The 23,597-nt window shown below is 43.4% G+C and overlaps 1 protein-coding gene across 3 annotated transcripts in view; it reads left to right on the top strand.

The window, feature by feature from the left end:
• The first annotated feature begins 303 nt into the window (after window positions 1-303).
• The window catches only part of ZC3H12D (zinc finger CCCH-type containing 12D), a 48,929-nt gene continuing 25,635 nt past the window's right edge, over window positions 304-23,597 (top strand). For 2 of the 3 annotated variants that reach the window (XR_016441603.1, XM_090041183.1), the window contains exons 1-5: window positions 792-954; window positions 7,468-7,866; window positions 17,149-17,288; window positions 18,404-18,638; window positions 22,058-22,164. Coding sequence is in view for 2 of the 3 variants with exons in the window: in XM_090041183.1 (XP_089897309.1) it covers window positions 7,508-7,866; window positions 17,149-17,288; window positions 18,404-18,638; window positions 22,058-22,164 (841 nt within the window). In the remaining variant the exon portion in view is untranslated. Of the gene's footprint in view, window positions 507-791; window positions 955-7,467; window positions 7,867-17,148; window positions 17,289-18,403; window positions 18,639-22,057; window positions 22,165-23,597 lie in introns of those variants that run through there. The other variant, XM_090041192.1, reaches the window with a different exon arrangement.

The raw sequence follows: 23,597 nt of genomic DNA, 5'->3' as shown, positions 1-23,597 counted from the left end.
GGTGACCACTTAGGCCGTGATTAACTGGTCAATCACACCTTAAGCGTAATGTGTAAATGAGGCCATAGTCTACTTTTTTCCCCCTTACTCTGGTAGGGGACTGCCTGCAGCATCCTAAACATCTTGGTGATTTTAATCCACTATTGTTTTTGAGCCTTCATGTTTTTGCAGATGTCCAAAAAAGCTTCTGGGCTAGGACTCTCACGGTGAAAGTTTAGACCAGTATGTTTCCTTACGACCAAAGTTAGGGGCAAGAGGAAAAGAAGTTGGGATTCTAGCGGGGAGGTAGGTTCAGCCTTATCTATGGAGAGACTAGTGTGTTCCTGAAAATAAATGTTCTTTCTAATCCAGGAATCCTTGAATAAAGAAAAGCTTGGTGTTTTAAGTAATTTAAATGGCTTTTGTTGCAGGTTGGTTGAGTAGATCCCTTGCATTCAGCCACCCAGGGAAGGATTTATTGAAATAGATGCTAATTAGAATATGAGCCCAAAGGATGGTTCTTAGAGGTATGTATGACCAGATCTTCCTTTGCTGCCTCTTTTCCTTCCCCATTTTATGCTGGTGAAGTTTTCTTGCTGGAAAACTTGTTTGAGAATGCCAATGGCTGCTGGGAGCTGTCTATGTTGGGAGTGGTTGAGTTTTGCATATGTGACTCAAAAGCAGTTGGTCCTAAATGTTTAGTTCCCTCTTCTTGTTCCGTTGAAAAATGAAACAAAAGTCTAAAAGCTTGTGTAGTGAAATGATAACAGCCAGTCAATTGAGGAAATCAAGCTGTTGCATGCTCTGGGCTGTAACCTGCTTGCTGCACTTGTTTGCTTTGAGTTGACATCAGACTTACAACAAGCCTCTAAGTACAGCACTGACTTCCGTGTGGGCTTCAGACTTCAGCTAGGTTCGCTAGTGGGACGCTGTTTCTCTGACAGAGATTGTGATACCTGATGTGCAGTGCTGCCTGTAAGTACAAACTTGTCTTTTTTTTATTTTTTAATTTTTCCAGTGAATGCAGCGATGAAGCCTGGTGGGAGAGGGGAAGTTGTCTTTCCCCTACAGGATTCTTCAGAACAACAAAACACATTAGACTGTCACCAGGTTGCATGTGTGTGCTGTTTTGTTTGTAATCTAGGAAAATAAAGATACCTACCTTTTTAAAACGGTACTGAAAAGAATGTGTTCCAAAGTAGGAGTCAAACAAGAAATGGCAGATTTTGGGGCTGGACCTGATGATCTTGCAAGGTCCCTTCCAGCCCCTTACAACCTAGGAATAAGTGATGGTGTCCCAGAGACAGCTGAAGAGTACCTAGCAAAGGGGCTGAAGGGGAGCATTAGTGCTATTTCAGCTGCCCACATGCTCCTGGCACTGCTGTTTGTGTGCGTTACCGAGGGACAACTGCCAGCAACTCTGGCTTAACTCTCGCTGCAAACAACCCTCAGGGACACAAACTGCAGCCAGATACTGGAGCAACAAAGTAAATTGCATCCTGGTTATGTTCCCGTCCCTGACTGCCCTTTGTGCCAGCAAGGTGAATGGGAGCATGACTAGGGAACCTACATGCTGGCCTTGTGCCACCAAAATTGCTTCCTTGTGTCAGGGTGACCCTTCTGTTGTGATTGTTGCATAGATCTGTCGGAAATGCAGTTCAAAACAGAGGCTTGGGCCCACAGTACTTCTTGTGGCAAGTACAGTAGGGGGCCTTAAGGACAGATTAGTTTAAATTTGTTCTTAAAAACAGTTTTAGGCAAAAGGAATTAGAATATAAATGCAGTGAATCCTTAAAACAGGCCAAGCACCTTTGCAGTTTGTTTCATTTCAATTATGGGGGTGGTTTAATTTTTTAAAATGTTTCTTTTATGTTTACTAAGCATGCCTGGGATGCTCTTAAGTCCTTGGCAAGAATCTTTCTACAAAACAAAATTCTCAAGGAAGTCACGGTGCTTGCTATTTCATAAACCATTTACAAATTACATCCTTTATGTAACAGCTTAATATATTCTAGATAGTTTATGTCTTTTAGAGACATAATATTTATGCTTTTATGCGTTATACCTGAGTTAGAATAGATCTGATCAACAAGCATGTCACTTTGTGGGATTTTTTTTAACGACAGCTTTTTAAAAATTTCAACAATGTTTTCTATTCGTGCAACTGGTCAAAAATGCAAAATGTTCATACTTTTGTGAGGAAAGAAATAGATTTGTCAGTTTTTATCCAGAACTTTAAATTTAGATATACTGTATTTAAAGTTCTTGGAATCTGGACTATTTTGACCAGGTCTAATTAGAGGTATTGATCAGAGGGGGGTTCTTCACAAATACACGAGTAGGTAAACATCTGGGAAGGAGATGAGGGTGCTCACTTTGAGCTAAAGAATGATATTGGCACAAGAACAAATGAGTATCAACCTGCCATGAATAAACAGAGGCTGGAAATTAGAAGCAGGTCCCCAACCCTCACAGCAGTGGGATTCTGGACTGGCTTCCCAGTAGGCACGCTAGCCCAAGATGCAGCAAACAAACCCCTTTTTGAAGATGGAGCTTGATCAGTTTATGAAAGAGGCATTATGATGTGATTGATTGCTTGTAGCAGCAGGGGGAGCTAGGCTCAATGGTCCAAAAATCCCTTCTGGTTTTGTGTTCCTACCTGGCTCTGAGCAGCATCTTGATTAAATCTTTATTCAAATGTCTGTCTGTTGGTTATTAATCCTTTGTAAGCTGTTTATAAATGGAGCCTCAGGACAAACTATGACCAAAACTCTTAGGAGTGAAGTTATGCAAATCTAGCTGCACTTTCCATTTTGTGATTTTTTGCGGTGAAAATGCCAGTCACAATATTGCTCATTTTTGCATTTTAAGAGACACCCAGTCTATTTTTTTAAATATTTTTTTACAGAACTAGGCCCTAGCTGATGATGACATTGTTGCTATTAACATCATTTTCTGACTTACCCCCCCCCCCAAAAAAAAAAAACCAAACACCTAGCCTGTCACATACTCTATGGGAAGCAGGTGTACAAGTTCAGAAAATGCCTAGCTTAGGGGGCCTGTCCTAGTCACTTCTCAGCACAGGCGTGAGTTATACTGTATTTATGTATATTAAAATATTTCTCCTTTTAGAAATAACCTTATTTAATATTTAAATTTGAAATTATGGTAACAGAGGTGAAAGCCTAATTTATTATAATCTATTAACATTTTATTCAAATTAAAGTGTATGTATTTTTAAATTAAAGTGGAAGCAGCACACACTTGCTGCTGGACAGGTGGCAGTCATTGGCAATGGCCCCAGAGTTTCTTCACTTCATTCAGTTCATTTCAGTCCAGTGACCAGCTCTTCCATATTTCAGAAACCAGAGCTTAAATATAGTGATCAGAAGCAAGCTGGTCACCTGGTTAACAATAACCTTTAGTTAATAAATCAGTTTCAAATTCAAAATTAATTTGTATTGAACATTTCTCCTTTAGACATCCAGGAAGCTATAGGTGACTTTAATTAAAATAAACATTTTAAAATGATGCTCATGTATTTTAATTCAGACTTTCTTTCCAAATGCATCTTTATCCAAATCACAAATAAAGAAAAATTTAAGTAAGGAATGTCATGCAACATTTTCTAACATAGCAACAAAAAGTAAAATGTAAGAACCTGAATAAATCTATGGTAAGGTCTGTAATTGCTTGTGTGAATGTGTATAGACACAGCATATCCTGATGCATCAGTCTTCCTTTTCGGGAGTGTGCAACCAAAACACATAAATGCAGAACAAAGAAAGGATTATTTAAATCAAGGATTTTTGCTCACTGGTTTATTTAAATGATTATTAAAATTTGTGGTTTAAGTCAGTACAGTGACCAACTGTTTTAACTAACTCATATATTTTTATTTAAGTGCCAGCATTATACAGGGAACAAAAATGTGAAGACAAGACTTTGTACAGTTTTATAGGTCAGGCCTTGATCCTGCAGTGTAACCTCTGGGGAACAGGATTCTTCCTGTACAGTTTCAGGAGCAGCATTGATGTCTAAAAAATAAATGCAAAGAAAACAGGGCTGTTGTTATCATTTATATCACAGTAGGCTGCATGATGTATTTAGCACTGACTGAGTAGACAAGATACAATCCCTGTGTCCAAGGATTCAGATATGGATTTTTAAAATAGTGGACTGCCCAGATCCCCTTGAAACTGAATATACCCAGTTTCTTTAAGCTCCTGTGAACATCCCAGCCCTGCTATCTATGCCCCTGTCCTACAGGTAGACTCCTTCAGGAAGGCACCTGGAACCCCATTGCTTTGTGTATCAGGCATTTTCTGTCATGATCCCCTTTGCAAAATTAAAGCTTTAAAAGACAGCATGAGAATTACCAAAATACAAGTAATTCTTGTTCATGCCAGGTGTGTTGGGTCACTATTTGACCAGCATGAATTAGCATAGCTGCATTAACTTGATGGAAGTATTGCAGTTCACACAAACTAAAAGTTTGTGCCTCCAAGATCTTTTGTTTTATGTCCTGCATTTGGGTCTGGAGAAGCCAATAGTACACATCAGTTCCAAAAACAGTTATTCTGAGTTACTAAGAACATTGATTTTTTTTTTCCTTTCCACCATTAATCTGAATCTTGGCATCATCCATTCCTGTTCTAATGCTTATATGGAAGAAAGAAAAATAGTAACGTGACCTGTGAAATAAGAATTTACTAGGGCATGATCTGCTTTCCCAGATGACATTGTAATGTGATGAGCTGGCATGGGGAATGAGGCTAGACAATGGTAAAGAGCATCAGCCTCTACTACCTGACCTAAAAGAACAAGTGCCATAGCTCAGAGGCCATAGCTGAGTGCTAAACCTCTACTTGTGGACTAGCTGCTGTGGGGAGGTCCTAGGCACATCCATACTTCCTCTGGCCTAGAAAGCTGGTTCTGATGGTACAGACAGTCAAAATGTCCGAGACGGAATCAATTCAGTCTTTGCAGGTTATTTTAAAAACAGGTGAAATTGAAACAGAAGTGAACAAACATTTACCTTTGATACAGGAAATCCAGCCACATGCCTGCAGTGGCTCAGGCCAGAATCTGGGGTGTGCTGGAGCACAGCTCTCTGGCTGTGTTCATTTCTTTTTCATGCTGTCCCCAAGGTCTGGGATTTGCAGTCCAGAATAACAGCAGCAGGACTCTGCAGGGCAGTTCATCACTTCCTCTTTCTGCTTCCTGGGATTTGTAGTCCACAGTTGCAGTCAGCAGTAAGTTTAAATAGGGGAAAGGGTGTTTAGCCCCCACTTTTCCTGGCTCCCCAGGTGGGATTTGTCTAGGGGGGCAGCCCCCACCTTGCAGACTGGGCTGCATCTCCAGCCAGGTTTGCCCCGCCGCTTGTCAGCCAGCCCTCACTGCTCCAGCTAGGGAACTGAAGGGTGAAGCCAGCTCCACAGCACAGCACAGGACTGAAAAGCATGCTGGGATGCTGGGGGACTGTGATTTAACTTGAACCAAGAAGGGTCATAACAGCTGAGGCTACTACCTAAACTGCAGTGCCCATGGTGAATGAAACCAGGTCTTGTGAATTTAAAAGTGTGAATCTCCACTACTTGGAAGTGGGAACTCTATTCTTTAGCTCAGCATTGGCAGGTTTATAGCTCTGAGGCTGTGGATAGCTGTTGGCTGGCCAGATAATCAGCTCCCCGGTCAGTGTGGGTTCTACAAACATGCCTGAGGACTCTCTCTCTTATCGTAATTATTTATTTATATTATCACAGCATCTAAGATCAGGAGCAGGGTTACATTTTGCAAAGCACTGTACAAACACAGAGCAAAAAGACAGTCCCTGTGTCAAAAAGCTTACTTATTCTGTGTTAAAAATTAACAGGAAAATAATGACTTTGCTAAATCCATCAAAAGATCTGATTAAGAATCAATAGCACCAAGTTTCTGTAAGACATATTTCAGTGGGAGAGGAAGCACATGCAGTATATGACTTTGACCTTTAGAAACTCTATTGCCATTGGACCTTGGTTAATTGGGACTCTGTTATCGCTGCCAGTCCATGCATAGTCCCTGGGATTGCCCTGACTGACCTTCTGCCAAGATCCCATGCTACTCTAGAGGGGAACCTCTGCCTTCAGTCCTGCAGGGCTTGTCAGCCCCTCAGGGCTGTTGCTGCGCTCTCTTCAGCCCCCCTCCAGCAGAGTTTAGTCCTGTTTGAAATACCAGTGGCTCAGGTATACTATTGCTCTCATCAGTGTTGTTTTTCCTCGGGCTGCAGTAGCTAATGAATTTAATGAAAAGAGCCAGTGCAGTCACTGCCTTAAGGATACATCTATGCTGCACTGGGAGATATAATGGCAGGATGGCGGCCTTAGTCTAGCTGGCAGTGGTCTCACTAGTAGTGATGATGTAGCAGCTAACGTAGCATACCTAAGGACCCCTAGGTATGGATCCAACCCCTAGGTATGGATTGGGGTTGACGCAGACTGAAGTTTGCATAACTACCGTTGTTACCAAGACTAGGTAGATTAAAGTTAGCATGGGTTTTCCTCCCCCGGCTACATATCATACCTTCTCTTGCTAGGGAGATGTGTCATGTATGTAGTGAAGGGCTAGAGCAGGTTAATTTAGTCTAGCTGATGCTTGGGAATAGTCATTTCTGAGTTATCTGTTTCTCTCAGCAATGACTGCAACTGAGTCTGAAAGCCCTGTTCACAGAGATTTAGCTTCCTACCATTACTTCTACCTCTTTTTAAAAGCAACATGTTTTTGTTCTTTCTACATAAAAACCTAACTGAAAATGAAGATAATACCAGGAAATCATTAAGTCAGACCTCATCGGAACATATGAATGATTTCACCTGAACAAGAGTTGCACAATATCAAAACTTTTTGAGTGTGCTTATTAAAAAAAAATGGGTTTTTTAATAGTTCCAGGTAATATTGCAGATCACACATTCCATCTGCATCTTTTGGTGAAGTTTGCTGTGTTTACTGAATTGCTACAACAGCTTATGTCATTCCAATTAAGTGTAAAAGATTTTTATCTGTGGACTATTAACTGCACTGAGTGAACTGAAAAGCTCCTGCTGCGTTGCATTTGAGATGATTTCCTGTGTGATATAGTGGCTTGACAAACATGAGAGTTACGGCATATGCATGTGAATGTACCTACATACGCATCTCTTGCTGATGGAGCAGTGTGATACCTGTATGAATGTCCCAAATTTCTGACAAAATGTGGGTGCTCTGCTAGGGAGCTCTTCTGGGGGTGGACCAGAAGAACATCCACTACCTCTGAGGACATGTTGGGGGCATTTGCTTAACAGAGAAGACACCTGGTTTAACTGGCCTCTTGTAAATGATTCATTGCATGCTGAGCAGGTAGATCTGAGACAGTAGGTAGTTCTTTGGATACCCCATGTAATCATATGATTTCTAATCTTTCCTCCCCCTTCCCACCCCCAAATTGATGCCTGTTCAACATTGCTGAAGACAAAAACATTCTCTGAAAGGGAAACAAAACCTTGCTGAGATGTCCTTGTCTGGCAAACCAGTAACAGCACGCCACAGGAGAGGTCCTGCTGCAGAGATGGACGTACACCAGGGCAAGCTGGAGTTTTTCTGTAAGCTGGGCTATGTCAAGCAGGACATCTTCAAAGTGCTGGAGAATCTGGGCCAAGAGGCCCTAGAAGATGATGTGCTGAAAGAACTGATCCGAATGGGGAGCAGACCTCAGGCCCATGGCAGTCAGGCTCAGCAGCCACTCCCAAAACTTGTTGCCCGTGGATCATGTAGCACTCTGGCAGTGCCCAAACGGCCTGAAGAGGACACAGCCGACTCTTCCAGTAACTTGAGACCCATTGTGATTGATGGCAGCAACGTTGCTATGAGGTAGGCAATTTCCAGGTTGTTCCATTTCTCAGCAGCTTTGTGTATTAATGTTGATGGTGTCATGCTTTCCCTGCTTTGGGTGTGAGGACCTTTGAGGGTAACGCATCATCTATCTCTCTCACTTTCTTTAGTGGGGTGAAAGTTAAACTGTATTCCTCTTCTCTCTCAATACCTTTTGACTACTGGTGTTTAAAACACCATTGCTTCTACATTTTGCCCCTCCAAAGCTAATTTCCGATGTGTTTTCTTTCACTTTTAGTTCAAGTACTCAGGACATCTAAATCAATATACTGAGGAACTACTGGGAAGAAAAAAAGTCACCTAGTAGATATAGTTATTTAACTGTTTATGGTAATACTATACCTGGGCTTTTTAAAAATCTGATTAATTTTTACAAATCTACATAAATAGTAACAAAAATAGCAGCACGGTATTTCCATCCATGGGACTCAATGGATCACTGATTAGATCCTGGTCTCTGCTTATAAATCCAGCCACATTTGCAATATGACGATCATCACTCCTGGCAGAGCAAAAACATACCAGAAAAGTACATAGATAGAAGGGGAAAATAGGTGTCTTCTTGATTTGACCAACACTGCAGTTGTCATATTTCAGTTCTGCAAACAAAACCCCGGAACAGAACATGCCTGGTTTGAGTGTCTTTGGTCTGCAGTCCTGGCTTACTCAAATGTGGAGTAGATTCCTTCGACTCAGCTATGCCTCTGCTGCTGAATAATCTCTCTTCTCCTTTAAATGGCTATGTTCTTTTTTTGGGAGGAGCTTGAAAATGGTGTGTTTCAGCGACCAGGTTGTGGGGTCTAGATAGAGGCAACTTAGATGAATGCTAAAACATGTGAACGCTTATCCATAACTCTGAATCTGTGGAGTTCCTATCACAAGTTTTTAGAGCACACATGCTTTATAGTGTGGCTGTGTTCCCATTCTCCAGGTAGGACCTCTGCCCTCATTGATTTTGTGAGGGCTTTTAAATAGGGTGGGGAGCAGAAGACAACCAATCTCCCACCTCTACTCCAAGAGTAGTGGCAGAAGCTAGCTGTATCTCATTGTGGTGATCACTTGAGTAAGTCCTGGGAGAAGGTGGTATCCCAAGAGTTAGTGTTCACTGATGAGTGATAATTGACCAGAGAAGGGTCTTTGGTATAAGGATGAGGATGCAAATGTTAATTTTAATAGCTGGCACAGAGTTTTTGAGACAAACTGTTATAATGGGACTTTGTTGATTAAATAGCTGATCCTGATTTACTTGTGCCATGTGTGCTGAGGCGAATCACTAGCTCAGACATGTGTTGTACCATATTCTGGGGCATTTAGCTCACAACAAATTAAGGAACTTTTTTTTTTTTTTTAAATCTGATTACTGCATTGTAAAAAATGAAAAAGCCAAACAGTTCTTGAATTTTCTGCTGAAATTCCCCCCAGGGAAGGTTCCTGGGAAACCAGATGAGTGTACCCTCTGTTACGATGGTTAGTACTTCTCGTTTTCAAAGCATGTTACCAGTATTGACTGGTAAATTGTCCTACATTGTCCATAGGAAAGTATTCATCATTTGCCATAGCAGTCAAGCACTTCCTGATGGCCACAGAATGAGTCAATGCCATTTAGGATTCAGAGTGTTACCCCAGCTCTGACATTCAGAGGTCTTTATGGTTTCCCGTCTCTGTAACCTTGTACTTTTGAGGTCACTCGGTAATGGTATACTGTAAGTGCGATGAATGATCACTCACGTGTTGCATTACTTTGCTAGGTTATATAATCAAAATGCATTTCTAAGAAGCCATCCATTCTTTGCACATTTAAAAAGGAAGCCTTCAATATATCTTTTTGGTGAGGAGAGAACTACAGGACTGAGACAGGGAGAGACAATACATTTGTCTACTAGATTACCAAGTGGGTTGGTGTCTCACCTTGGAATTCCTGGCTTTTCAGATAAAGTAGTTTTCAATTTAATATCAAATAAATGCTCAATCTTCCTGTTTGTTCTTTAATAGCTTTGAAGTTGAATCCAAAAATTTACAGCTCCTCCCAGCTGTCTACCAATCACTGTCTTCAGGGTTATCACTGGGCAGTTAATGATAAGTACATAAAGATTTAAAAAAAAAAACCCTAGTTGACACAATTGAGAAGTTATTGCCTTCTGTTGAACAAATAGAGAATGGGAGGAGCTGTTTTCCATTTCCATTTACGGAAGCCTTTCTGTATTGTAGATAATTGAATTTGGCGCTGCAGAGCCTTGAGGCCTCAGTAAATGTGATGGATATCAGACTAACATAGCTAACTACCTCTCGTTGAAGTCAGGCCAAAAGCAGGGTAGATTTTCACCTTATAGACAAACTAGATCAGAGATGCAGAGCATGTGCTTTCATGAGCTTGAGCGCATTTCATCAGGTGCCAGAGCAGCTGTCTGTCTCAGTCTTGTGTAGGAGTCGGTATTTCAGGATTGTCCCAGACTTGAGGCAGGCAGCCACTCTTCAGCGCGGGGGAAAAAGCATGTAGGGTAGTCCTATTGTAAACATTTGTAAGAAAAGTAGAAGGAACAGGGATTCTTTGTTTCTCCATCCTCAGATTTTTCCTTGGGATCATGTGAGCCTTCCCCGAGAGATGAGCCGCACTTGGACAAAGGCTGCTGAGAGCTCTTCAGTCTATCCAAGCTGTAAAAGCTGGCAACTGAAGAGAGACAAATTCAGAGTAGAATTTTTTAACAGCAAAAGTAATTACCAACGAAACAATTTACCAAGGGTTGTGGCAGATCCTGTATTCATAAACCATAAATCAATATTGAAGGTTTATCTGGAAGATATGCTCTGATTCAGCCTGAGCTATTGGACCTCAAGCAGGAATTAATTCAGGGCAGTCCTATGGCTTGGTTTATGCTCACATTTCAACAGCCCCTCCAGCTCTTAAAATCCAGTAAGGTGAATTCACTCTCTGAGAGGTACTAAGGAGTGCATTTAGCTAAACCAGTTCAAGTGACATCTGCTGCTGACAGACCATAGACAGCCAGTGTATGGTATGCAGGGGTGGGGAAGTCACTTGCTAGCAGCATGCTGGGATTCAAGGAGGCAGGAGTTCTGTTCCCTGGCTGGCTGATGACCTGCAGTGTGACCCCAGGTAAGTCACTTCTCTGCCCACCTTATGCGTGTCCTCTTCATTTAGCATCAGATGTTGAACTCTTTGGTCATGTCCAGATGAGCAGTTGTGTGGTATATGGGGCTGCAGACACATCTGCAGTGCCATATACTGCACAATCAAGTGTTCTCTGTGCTGCAAGGGAGCTACGCAGGCATTTTTTTGTTGACCCCTGGATATTCCCCTGGGGTCCAAAAAATCCATGCAAAAAAAATAGTGGGACAACACAGGCAGGGGCAGTGTGTGCCACTCAAAACTGGAGCCATGCTCCAGCTGCTGGCCAGGCTTTGATCAGCAGGATCGCCCCTGCTGCAGCCCCAGGACCCCAGGTAATGCTGCTGGGCCTAGCCCAGTGCTGGCCGCAGCCTCCCCTACAACCACCAGTAGTAACCTGCCGTGCACCAGACAGCACGTGGGACAGGCGTTCCATGGGGACAGCTAGTTGTCCCTGGGGAACCAAGTGCCTGTGGTCATATGGACACGGTCTTTGAGGCAGGAATTGTCTAGTTGCTCAGTGCAGTCCTGAAGCATGTATAGATGTTTGCTGTCCCAGGATAAAGGCTCCCAGGAGGGATTTAACTCTGGTTGTTCCCAGGTTATTTTTCTCCTGGAGTGGCCATTTTTATTCTGGGAGAAAAAGCCTGAATATCCATACGCTTATGGTTTGTCTTGGGAAACTGTCTGCTCTTCCAGGAGAAAATGAATGTCTATACAAGGTCCTGATCTGGTATGAGACTTTAGGTGTTGCTGTAACACAAATTAAAATAATGTGAATAATGTATAAAAAGAGATGCAAGTCTTTTGCATTCACCCAGTATATCTGCTCTACCTTCTGAGGAATTTAAATGCTGAAGATATTAGAAGCCAGTAACAAATACTTTAAAAAATATTAAATAATGTCTTTGAAAAGAATCATGAAATTAGTTGAATAAGGTATTAGACAGAAGCCATCAGAAATTATAAAACCTAGTGGAAGAAGAAAAAAGTTATTGGGGTATAGTTTTTGCAGCTGTATCTTGTCAGGTGAGCTGTGGTCTGGATGGAGCCTTTCCGGGAAGTAAAGCCGTGATTTGGGTGCTGTCTTTTTATTTCAATTCACCTTACTGATAAGTATCCAGTGCTAATCCTCAGTGTGTAGTTTCTAGAGCATTGTATAAATAATGGTGGAGATAAGTGTGATTACAGATTTGGGTAAGTGGGGCACAGGCATACAATGATTTGTCTACAATTGCCCTGCAAGCTGGAAAGGCAGGGTAATAAAACACCTGTATACAGTGCTCCCAGTCTGGTGCTATATACCACTGAGTTGGCTGCCTCTTGCTTGTAAATCCCCTGCTTGTGGAGATGAGTTGGCTTTTCAACAGGGCAGCTTAATCCATTTTGCTCTGCTACAAATAAAACTCCAAGTCCAGACTACTGGGGAAAGCCCAAGAAGATCCAGTTAATATAAATGGATGTCTCTTGTAAAAGCTGCATACTGCCGTAACATATACAATGCACAACTGGGAGGAGGAAAATCTGAGTGCTAGTCCATGTTCTAAAAAACTGTTCTGATTTCCTTCCAACAATTGTCTAATATGAAATACATAAGCTGATGTGAGAGCAGAGACCATAACCCACTTCTCTGCTCCCAGTGGAGTGCTCTCACTGCTGTGCTAGAGTCAGACGACTCCTTTCCTGGTATTTTGTGGTCCCATGAATGTTGCATTTTGCACAGTGGCCCATTTTTTAAATGAGGACTATGGAAGGTGCCTCTATCCAGCCTTGTTCTATAGCCAGTTAGTTAGGGCGTTCGGGGTGGGGGACGAAACGTGGGCTTGTGTGCCCTCAGCCTGAGGACATATAACCCAGATCTTTCGCTTCCTGGGTGAGTGCTCAAGCCACTAGACAATTGAAGAAATGGTGGGTGCTGCCTCCACATTCTTTAGGTACCTAACCTTAGAGAGAGACTGTGTGCTCTGGATCCTGAATGGACAGACAACTAATGTACAGCTGTGGGTCAGGTGTCTAAGCTCTAGAGAGGGTCTGGAGTATAGACAGTCTCTGTGCCTAGTGTTTCCTAGTGTCTCTGTGGGTTTCCCTGCTGTGATAGACTAGATTTTATTGTAATATTTCTGATTTAAATGTATTCATGATGTAATAATGCCGCATGCTTCAGTTTCCCTGCTTAGCTTGTACAGGAGAGAAAGAAGGAGTTGAGAGAGACTGAAGCAACAGCTGCCTTGCCTAAGTGAGGATATGTGGATATGCATTTCCAACAACAGAACAGAATAGCCTTGTTGACACTTCAGCAGGAATTGGAAAACATCCTTTGAAGGTGACACCCAGGTGGTGTCAAGATAAATAAGTATCAAACAATGGCTGGAGGAAAACTCACAAGTCCCTGAGAGACTTGCGGGGAGAGAACAGATGAGCACCTAGCTCAAGGGTGGGCAAAATGGTGGGTCTGGCCATTTCCTGGACTCCATTTTCCAGCAGGCCCTGCCCACGTTGCTGTGTCCAGTTTCCATGGAGACCCCAGCAGTGGTGGAGCTGTGACAGTGTGGGAGCAGGGTTTCCATGGAGACCAGCCCCAGCAGCACTGGCAGGGCATGTGGCTGGGTGTGGAGTTGCTCTGGGGCCAGGATCTTGCTGGACTTTGTCTGCTCCGATCTAGATGTTCCTGCACACTCTGTGGCCTATCTAACCCTCCCTAGTCACTCTCTAGGGGCTTGGGCACTTAACTATCAAGGTGATCCACCCTCCTGAGGAAAGGGGTCTGGTGTTTTTCTTTGTTCAGCTGTGCTGAAGTCTAAGATGGAGGCAGCTACAAGGCTGATCTGGCTTTAGCTCTTAGGCACTCCAGAAAGTTTTGCCTTTTACCTCTTTCATAGGGAGTTTAAAACACAATTCAGTGACTGGAAAGCCCTATGTAAAGATACTGTGATGGAAGAAACTTGGCTTCACTGGACACATTTATGTTTTAAAGTAGGATGTAACATTTATATAAAACCCCTTCAGGTTATCCTAAATAAAATGTAACTCTTAATCCTTCACAGGTCACATTCCTTCCCCAGTCTTCTGTGGGATCCCTCTACCCTCAGTTTATATGTGTATAATAAAAATAATGGAAGTACTGATGACTGTGATACATGTGAGGTACTGTGGGTCAAAGACTGTTCTTCTTTTTATCATGTGACTGGTTCAAGTTATGATAGATTACAAGGCACAGGTTGCTAGTCACAGGCTTCAGTTGTTACAAATACGTTGAAATCTGTAACAATAAACAGGCACTTTTCAGACGCCTAAAGCACAAGAGTTCAGAAAGGGGGTTTCAGACTGGCTACAGCACCATGTTAACAATTGGGTGAAACAGTGCTATCAAGACATAATTCTGGTGAATTATCTGCTAGGGGTGTGCAAAGCTTTGGTCAGCGATTTGATTCAGAGAAGATTTGGCCCAATTTGGAGGCCGAATCACCAAATCTGAATTGAATTGGGAGACCAAAAAGAAACCTCTAAATCAATTCAGAAAAGATTCAGGAAAAGATTCGGAGATTTCAGAAGGCAGTCTTTCAGGGGAACAGAAACTGAGAAGAGGGAGGAGGAGTGAGGGTGGGGGAGAAGACTGACATCTGTAGCTGGACAGTGACTATGATCTTTCCCTGAGTCCCCTTCCAATCACAGTGCTCTGGGGGAGGGATGTAGAAACAGCTCATAAGCCTCTGTCTGCAGTCTTTCTGTTCCTTTTGTGAGCTGTTTCTGCCTGAGCACTGGGAAGTCCCCTGTTATAGGCTATCATCTCTGCTGGTTTCATCCCATTGTGCCTTAACACACCCACAAAATCACATCATGAGTTTTGCTTTCAGAAGCTGGAAGTACAGTTTCCCAGAAACCTCTGCACCTATCTCCTTGAAACCTGGCAGGCCTCATGCCCTCAGAAGGGGCTACCATTCTTGCTGTTTCCATCCAAATCTGCCACAAAATGGCAAAGTTATAGGTATTTCAATGATCCCCCATTATAATCTATGGCCAAATCTCTCCAAATTGGCACCGAATCTTCCAAAGCTGATTTGGCTGAATCGATTTGGGACAGTAATCCAGATCTCTGAATTGAATCTCTGTCCTCCAAACTGAATGCTTCCCTATTTGCACAGGCCTATTATCTTTCTCTTCTGCTGGTTTTAAACTTTATATATTTATTTAATTTTACCAAACTTCTGCCTTTCCCCGCTTTATTAAAGTCAGTGGGTATAAAATTGTGTAAAACTGAGGCAGAAGAATGGGGGAGCAGGCCCCTGGTCCACTGAACTTTATTTATAAATGCTAGCATCAAAGAGAGAAAGGAGCCTAGTTTCCTTTTCAGGTAGGGTGACCTTACATCCCAGTTTAGCTGGGACAGTCCTGGATTTTGGAGGCCAGTGCCAGTTGGCTGGTGTGAATTCAAATGAGTGTCCTGGAAATGCAGGCGCATGAGGCACAGTCTGGTAGGAAGGCAGAGCAGCACAATGCGCCAGGGAGGCAAATGAGTAGGCACCACTGTCTGCCTGGCACACTACGCCCCCTCTCCACCCTGCCTCTGTCTGCAGCTGCTCTGTTGACTTGGTAGAGCCAGGGGGAGGGGGAAGACAGTGTCCCAGATGTCCCAGATTTCCTTATGGTCAGCCCATTTTAAAGGCATGTAGCTAAATGGATCTTCTGAATTCTAGACCGCATTTATCTGTAGTTGAGGAAATCTGTGTGCTCTTCAATAAACAAGGATTCCTATAATGGATAAATATTAAAATTAATTTGTATACCATTGCCAAATGCATTGTAAAAGGCCAAGGATTTAACCTACTCCCTGGTGTAGGGGGAGCAAAACAAGTTAATGTGAAAGGTTTATGCTCTTGCATCATTCATCATTTTCTCCTTTTGGGGTCACTACTGCAATTATGACTAGAGACAAAATGAAACTTTCAGATGCCTTTGCCTACTCAGGGTGATACAGATTGTTTATCTAATTTGTGTTTTCCCTCCGTTCTTCAGTGTTGAAAACATTAACATGACTGTGGAGGTGTTGTCCAGGAAGTTCAAAGTACAACTATGAGGTTTCTGTAGATAATGTGTTGGTGTTTATCCATTTCAGGACCTTTGGGTTGGGGTTTAATTTCTGTCCCGTGATTGTTGTATACAAATCCATGCATTTATTTTCTTGAATAGGAATGGCTAAGCAGAAAGAAGTCACCTTCCTAGGCTTCCTATTATAGTAAATGACAAGTAGCAAGACTATCATGGCATAGGACATATAACACACCCTTCTGCTAGGTTTCTCTTTTGTTACTCTTCTGTGTTCTAATGTTACCCCTCTATCTTCATTTATTTTGAAAGTTGTTAACCCTGACTTTTCCCATAACTGGATCTGCTACAGCTTACATTGGGTTTACTCCTTCTCTCCAGCCTGGAAAGACCAAACCCAATAACCAGTCAGAATAAGGTGGTCTGAGGCATTAGGCTGTTGGGGCTTCCTACCACTCCATGTCCACGCTGTGGTCTTCTTTCTTGTGGGATTCTGGGATCATGAAGAGAATGACTTCTCTTCATCCTGTATGTGACCTGTAACCAGCCTGGCTACCATTCTGAAAGGAGCATGGAGTGAGAATGGGACTTTAGAAGTTTATTTTGGAGCAGAAAAATCCCAACTTTCTGTATTTTTCCTTAGTAGTATTATGTGGTCTGTTAATTTTGCTTGTACCATGACTCCTTGCTCAAGTCATTGGGCCAGGCCATGGGGCAGTCTGACAGAGCCCAAGGTAGGATCAGGCAAGACCTAGACCCCATCTCTACTTGGAGATTATGGCAGTCATTTTGGGGTAGTGGATGGGCTCACATGCAACTACTTCAGTCCTTGAAATTTTGTGTGGAAGACCTCTTAAAAGCATCCAGGCTGTGATGCAAATAAATTATTTATTCCATTGGAAGATGTATCTGGAGTTATGCATCTAAAGCTCTCTGCTCGGTATTTGAAGGTGACTTTCTCAGCTGTTGGTGTCAAGGTTGAACACAAGGATGTCTGGTCTGTATAATGGACTTGGCTGCAGAGAGCTGTCTGAGCTTGTCAGAACTACTTCTTGGTTCTTAACGTATTTTCTCTCTCTCTCTGTTGCTTACAGCCATGGGAACAAAGAAGTGTTCTCATGCTGGGGAATTCAGCTGGCGGTAGACTGGTTCAGAGAAAGAGGTCATAAATACATCAAGGTCTTTGTCCCAACCTGGAGAAAGGAACCACCGCGATTTGATAGCCCTATTACAGGTAGGCAAGCATCCCAAGCACAATTTGAAATAAAATGATTACAATGCCATATATAGTCAGGACGCTGTGGACTTTAAAGACTATAGTGCAAGAATATAGTGGTTTGTCTGTACAGGAAAACTCATTTGTGGAAGCAGATAATAGATGTTCTAGGCATTTCAGGTATTGTAATGAATCTGTGGCCACGTATAAACTATTGCTGTCAGATTAAACTACATCTGTGCAGCCTGTGTAATGGATGCTAGAACTTTCTGTTTCAAAAACACGAACAAAAAAAGAATCGGCTTTGGCTGTCCACAGGGCTGTGTCAGATGTACTAACACCAGGCAGTAAGGGGTGGCATAAACACCTACACTCTCAGGATGTTCATCCACACACATCAGACAGTACATAACTGCAGAGGCTGAGAATCATTCAAGAGAACGATGCACAGAAAATCCATGTAATCTGCTGAGTTTTGTAGTAAAAACTGACTTGCGCATCTAACATTTGGCTGCAGCACAGGCTCAGAGGCACTGCCATCTCAGCTGAGTGTCTGTCCTTCCCTAAAACTATTTGTCTGGGACTCCCAAAGTAGATGTCTCTGTACCCAAGTCCTCTGATGGGCCCAGTTTGGTAGGTGCACTCAGAGCAAAACTGGGCATTGACTGACAGGACTGAGATCAGTGCACAGCCACTTGCTGGTAATGGGTACCAGTGTCTACTTTGTGCATTAGTAGCCTTGTTAGAGAGCACTTGTCCAGGAAATGGAAACCTGTGTTCTGGGCCTTCTTTCAGCCCAGAGGGTTCAAATCCACATGTCCCACCTTTCAGGAAAGGAACTGCTTAGGCATTTTGCACCAAACAATAATTTAATATGACGTACCAACAGCATTGGAAAAGCAGGTCCTAAGGAAGTCCATTGGGAGGGAAGGAGTCCTTCCTTAGGACCTGCCCAAGCAGTTCCTTTGTGAATCTTGCTCATGGTGCCTCTGGAAAACACCCCATTTATTTAGGTCCCTACATGTAGACTTAGGAGACGGATCTAAGTTTTCAAAGTGCACTTAGATTCTTATGGGATGTGCTGGAGACCTGCTAAGTACTGACTTTCCTCCCTGTCTCCTTTTTGTTTTCAGATCAGCACATTCTCGAAGAGCTTGAAAAGCAATCAATCCTTGTGTACACTCCATCCCGCAAAGTGAAAGGGAAGAGGGTGGTCTGCTATGATGATCGCTACATAGTTAAAGTGGCCTATGCCAAAGATGGGGTCATTGTTTCCAATGACAACTATCGGGATCTCCAGAATGAGAATCCTGAGTGGAAGTGGTTCATTGAGCAGCGACTCCTCATGTACTCCTTCGTCAGTGACAAGTACGGGATGGTTGTCTTTGCATGGTTCCATACATTGGTTTTCAGGCCTGAATGCTGTCAGCCAAATTCAGCCCTGGCATAAATGAATTTTTTTAACTGATTTCAAAAGAAGTGAACCCATTTGTAAGGATATCCATGGGTCCATCTCTTTATTTCCTCCTTCCTAATCTCTGCTCCCCCAAATTTTCAGCGGTTCTCTGAGGAACATTGCTAAGTGGTAACACCCATGTTCCACATTACTCCTAGTCCTTGCTATCTCAGAGAACTGCTGTCACAAGTTTGAACTGAGCTTGATTGTCTTTTAAAATACGTCTCACAACAGAGTATTTGGACAGAGACTCAGTGAAATCAATATTTGGTAATAGAGAGTAATTTTACTGTGGGACAGAATAATCCTCTCCATCCGTCTTGGGTGGGGCAGGATAGCACCTTAGACACTAATGCATTCAGGAAGCCATAAGATTTTGCAGGCTTTTCCCCACCCCATACGCTTTCAAAGCCTTCAATATAGCAACAGTTCTTCTAGTTTAAGGAAAGAGGCCAGGATTTCCAGTCAAATCTTATTCCCTTCACTCTGACCTCCTCACTCTGAACTAGACTAGAGGACATTGTTAGATCATACATTATTGAGGAGTTGCGTCTCTGCTCTCTCTCTGAAAAAGTTATTAGTCCCAGCCTTTATTTACCTCAGTGACAGGCATTAAGAGAGAGGGTGACTGAGCCATGAAGCCTCTTAAGCTTCAGTATGCTCAATAGGTCATAGGGAATGTTACTTCTCCAGCCACTCAAACCACATTAAAAGAAGAGAGAACTTGGCACTGAAGTTTCATAGATTTCATAGGCATTAGGGCTGGAAGGGACCTCGGAAGACCATCGAGTCCAGCCCCCCGCCCAAAGGGCAGGAAGTCAGCTGGGGTCATAGGATCGCAGCAAGATAAGCATCCAATTTGCTCTTGAAGGTGTTCAATGTAGGTGCTTGAACCACCTCCGATGGCAGACTGTTCCAGACCTTGGGGGCTCGGACAGTAAAGAAATTCTTCCTTATGTCCAGCCTGAAACGGTCTTGTAGTAGTTTGTAACCGTTCGACCTCGTCATCCCTTGGGGCCCTCTGGTGAACAAATGTTCCCCCAGATCCTGGTGGTCACCCCTGATAAACTTATAGGTGGCCATCAGATCACCCCTGAGCCTACGCTTTTCCAGGCTAAAGAGCCCCATGGCTCTCAGCCTGTCATCGTAAGGTCTGTTTTCCTGACCTCTGTTCATGCGCGTGGCTCTTCTCTGGACTCTCTCAAGCTTGTCCACATCCTTCTTGAATTGTGGAGCCCAAAACTGGACGCAGTACTCCAGCTGCAGCCTCACCAAGGCTGAGTACAAGGGGAGAATGATGTCCTGGGATTTGCTCGAGAAGCATCTATGGATGCAAACCAGCGTTTTGGTCGCTTTACTAGCCGCAGCATCGCATTGGAGGCTCATGTTTATCTTGTGGTCAATGATGACCTCCAAGTCTCTTTCTTCCGTAGCGCTAGCCAGCATAGCACTGCTGAGCCTATAAGGATGCTGCAGGGTTTTCCTCCCAAGGTGGAGAACCTTGCATTTTTCGGTGTTAAACACCATCAGGTTCTCATCCGCCCATTTGCTGAGCCTGTCCAGGTCAGCCTGGATCACCTGCCTTTCTTCTGGCATGGATGCTTTGCCCCAAAGTTTGGTGTCATCGGCGAACTCGGCCAGTCCACTCCTGACTCCAATGTCCACATCATTAATGAAGATGTTGAACAGGATGGGTCCCAGGACAGAGCCTTGAGGGACCCCACTGGTCACAGGACACCACGATGAGCGACTGCCATCGATTACAACCCTCTGGGTCCGACCACGGAGCCAGTTTCCCAGCCAGCGGATTGTGGTGGAGCCAAGGCCACAGTTGGCTAGTTTTGTCAAGTTCTCTCTTCATATAATGTTGTCTGGTTGTTTTGTATCCCTAATCAGCTGTACGTAGTGTGTCTCAAAGTTCAGCTCTGTTTCCTAACAAACAGAAGGATACAGTCCTGATTATTAACTAATTACATAAGGTTTCTTTTTTTCTGAGTCTTACAGTTGTCAGTTTTCAGGACCCTGACCACAAACAAACAAACAACCCCCCCACCTATTTCTGCCAGTTTTGCTTGCAGAACTTCGTGTTAAGACAGTCTTAAAACAGCTTTAAACCTCAGCCTAGGAGCTGATTCCATTTCGTATAGAGAGATTTACGTATTTAGTTCTTGACTTGTTTATTTGCCTCCACGTTAGGGATCTGTGTTGTTGTGTCACTTAAGCAAGGCCACAAAAGGAAAGGTTAGAGCAACAGCCAGCCAGGGTGTGTTGAGAGATGTGTAGACTAGATTATGAGCAGAGGACCAGGAGATCTTTAGTTCTCATCTCCTTGGATTATTCTATGGCTTGAAATGGTCACTTACCTTCTGCCTCTCACTTTCCCTGTGGGTAAAAGGGTTTTTCCACACAGGTGTCCTGAAGAGTAATTCATCAATGGCTATATTGCTGCTCATTTTTAATTCATTCTATGATGTCTCCTTATGAAGCACCATGTTAAAGGGACAAGGTAGTCGTAATAAGTAGTTGAACTGAGCATACTTCTAGGAAATACAATATTGGGGCAGAGTCTTCAAGTGGAAATTTATACAGGTTTCCCTCGCTTTATGCTGTACATTCCTTCCTGGCAAATGGCGCGTAAGTCGAATACACATACAGGGAACCCACTTTACAATGCAACTAATAGGGATATGTCATAAGACCTCGACTTTACTGACCCCCAGACCCATTTCTACCACTTTTACAAGACAGTTTTGGTACTCACCAACCAAAGCACAGGGCACTATCATAACAGGGATGTCAACTACAGAAACACGCATCACAGACAATGAGCGAGGAGCACAGATCCACACAGGAGACTATATTTTGGTGTGTGTCACTCCCACAATGCACTGCACAAAGCAGCTGACTGCAGGCTTCCACCACACTGATCGCATAAGAGTGAATTTACTTTGCATATTACAAATTTTTGGTATAAAAAGGGTCATGGCATAAGAGTGAATATGCACATACAGAACCTGCATAAAACGAGGGAAACCTGTATTGAACAAAGATCTGTCACTAGGTCTTCCAAAGCCTCGTGTTCATACAAATGTTGCCAGGCTGTTGCACAGGAAGATGAGGTCCAGAGTGTGTGTTTGTGCATGTGGACACCTGTGTGTGAAGGTGCATCCTTCTTTGTTTTGGTCTGTATATATGTTACAAAACTCTTTTCTTTTATAACTATGCTCCACAAGCTATTTAAAAATTCTGCAGGTCTCAATCTAGAGCTTGACAGAAACACCCTTGGGAGCATGTACGTTTCACTCCAGTGACTTATCTACTTGGTTTTCAGATTTATGCCTCCTGATGACCCCCTTGGCCGCCATGGACCCACTCTCACTAATTTCCTCAGCAAAAAGCCAGCCCTTCCTGAACCAAAATGGCAGCCCTGTCCATATGGTAAGCTTTCTTTTTAGCTTCATACACTGCTACCTGCCTGCTTTCCCCCACCCATGGGCAACTGGTGTCTCCTGAGGCTTGGGGGGCACCTGCAGAAGCTGCCAGCAGCATCAGGAGTAGGGACAGAGCTGGCGAGCACCTGCAGAACCCGGCGGCTGCAGGGAGGGGGCTGGCGAGCACCCCCAGAAGCTGCTGGCAGCATTGGCAACAGGGGATGGCCCCTGTCGGGGGAGCATGTGCCCCCCTCCCCAGCCTTGGGAGTGCAGGTGGAGTGTTGGTGCCACCCACTGAACAACATCTGTGCTCTTGTAGTGAACAGGCAGGGATCTGGAAGGCTGAGTGTCAAGGTGATGCATCTCATCCCAAGCCCTCTCAAATGTGTGGTATTCTTAAAGCCAGCTCTGGTCTTCCCTCTCACTTCACTGCTTCAGAAATAATCATGTACAAGACCATGAAAAGCTAGCTCCTCCCACGCCATTGTTTCTGCACTGAGAGCATATCCTTCAATCTCGTCTACTCAGAACAGCAAGACAACTATGGGTTCCTGTTGTGCATCTCCCTCACCCAGCTGCACTGAGGTGATCCACAAATAGGTCTATGCCATACTGGCCAAATGTGGTTCTCCATCTGAGTTTCCTTGTATAATATTCTAATCTAATCTTGGGTTTTTGCTCTGGGCCCCTCTTTAGCTAGCAGTAATACAGAAGGATAAGAGTTCATTCAGAAATAAGGTCCTTTAACCTCGTTGTAATGGTAAGCCCTGCTCCTCCTCCCAGCACCTACTGATATGTGAGAAGATATAGATGGAAGAGCCCGTAGCTAAGTGAGAGGATTTTAATCATCTGGACCCATCATCTTCACCAAAGAAACCAGAAGGGATCCACTGCTAATCCCAGCCAGAGAGAGTACAGGTTGTGCCTGGGACTGGCTCCTGGCTTGTGGTTATAAGCTGAATGATTTCTGGCGTTAGTATGTGTCCCATTTTCTATTTACCTTGCATCACTACTGCTCCACCATGCTGCTGTTGTGGCATTGTAGTTGTGATGGTCCAGGAAATATGCAAGCGGCAGAATTTTCTTGGTAACTGTACATCTGGGAGAGAAGTTAGTCTATCTTTCTAGATCAAGAGGCCCTTTCTCAAGCTTGAGAAAAAAGCAGATACAGCCTAAGCTAAATACTGGGTAGAATAATTACTTTTAACTCCACTAATGTATATGAAATTGGTCACCAAAAAAAAGAAGAGGGCAGATAATTGGGGAGAAAAGAGAAGTTACAAGAAGTATCTACAAACCAAGTAAAACCAGTAGAAATAGATAAACCTAATTATGTAAAAGATTAAGACCAAAAAGGAAGAGGGCTGTTATTACCTGGGAAGCACAAACATTAGTGGAAAGAGCAAGACCCTGTTTTTTAGTGTCCAGTAGAGTGATTAA

This window comes from Crocodylus siamensis, chromosome 1 (genome assembly GCF_052110815.1).
Source record: "Crocodylus siamensis isolate JL-2025a chromosome 1, ASM5211081v1, whole genome shotgun sequence".
Classification (NCBI taxonomy): Eukaryota; Metazoa; Chordata; order Crocodylia; family Crocodylidae; genus Crocodylus; species Crocodylus siamensis.
The sequence above is the reverse complement of the archived record's forward strand: the minus strand, read 5'-3'. Positions and strand labels throughout refer to the sequence as shown.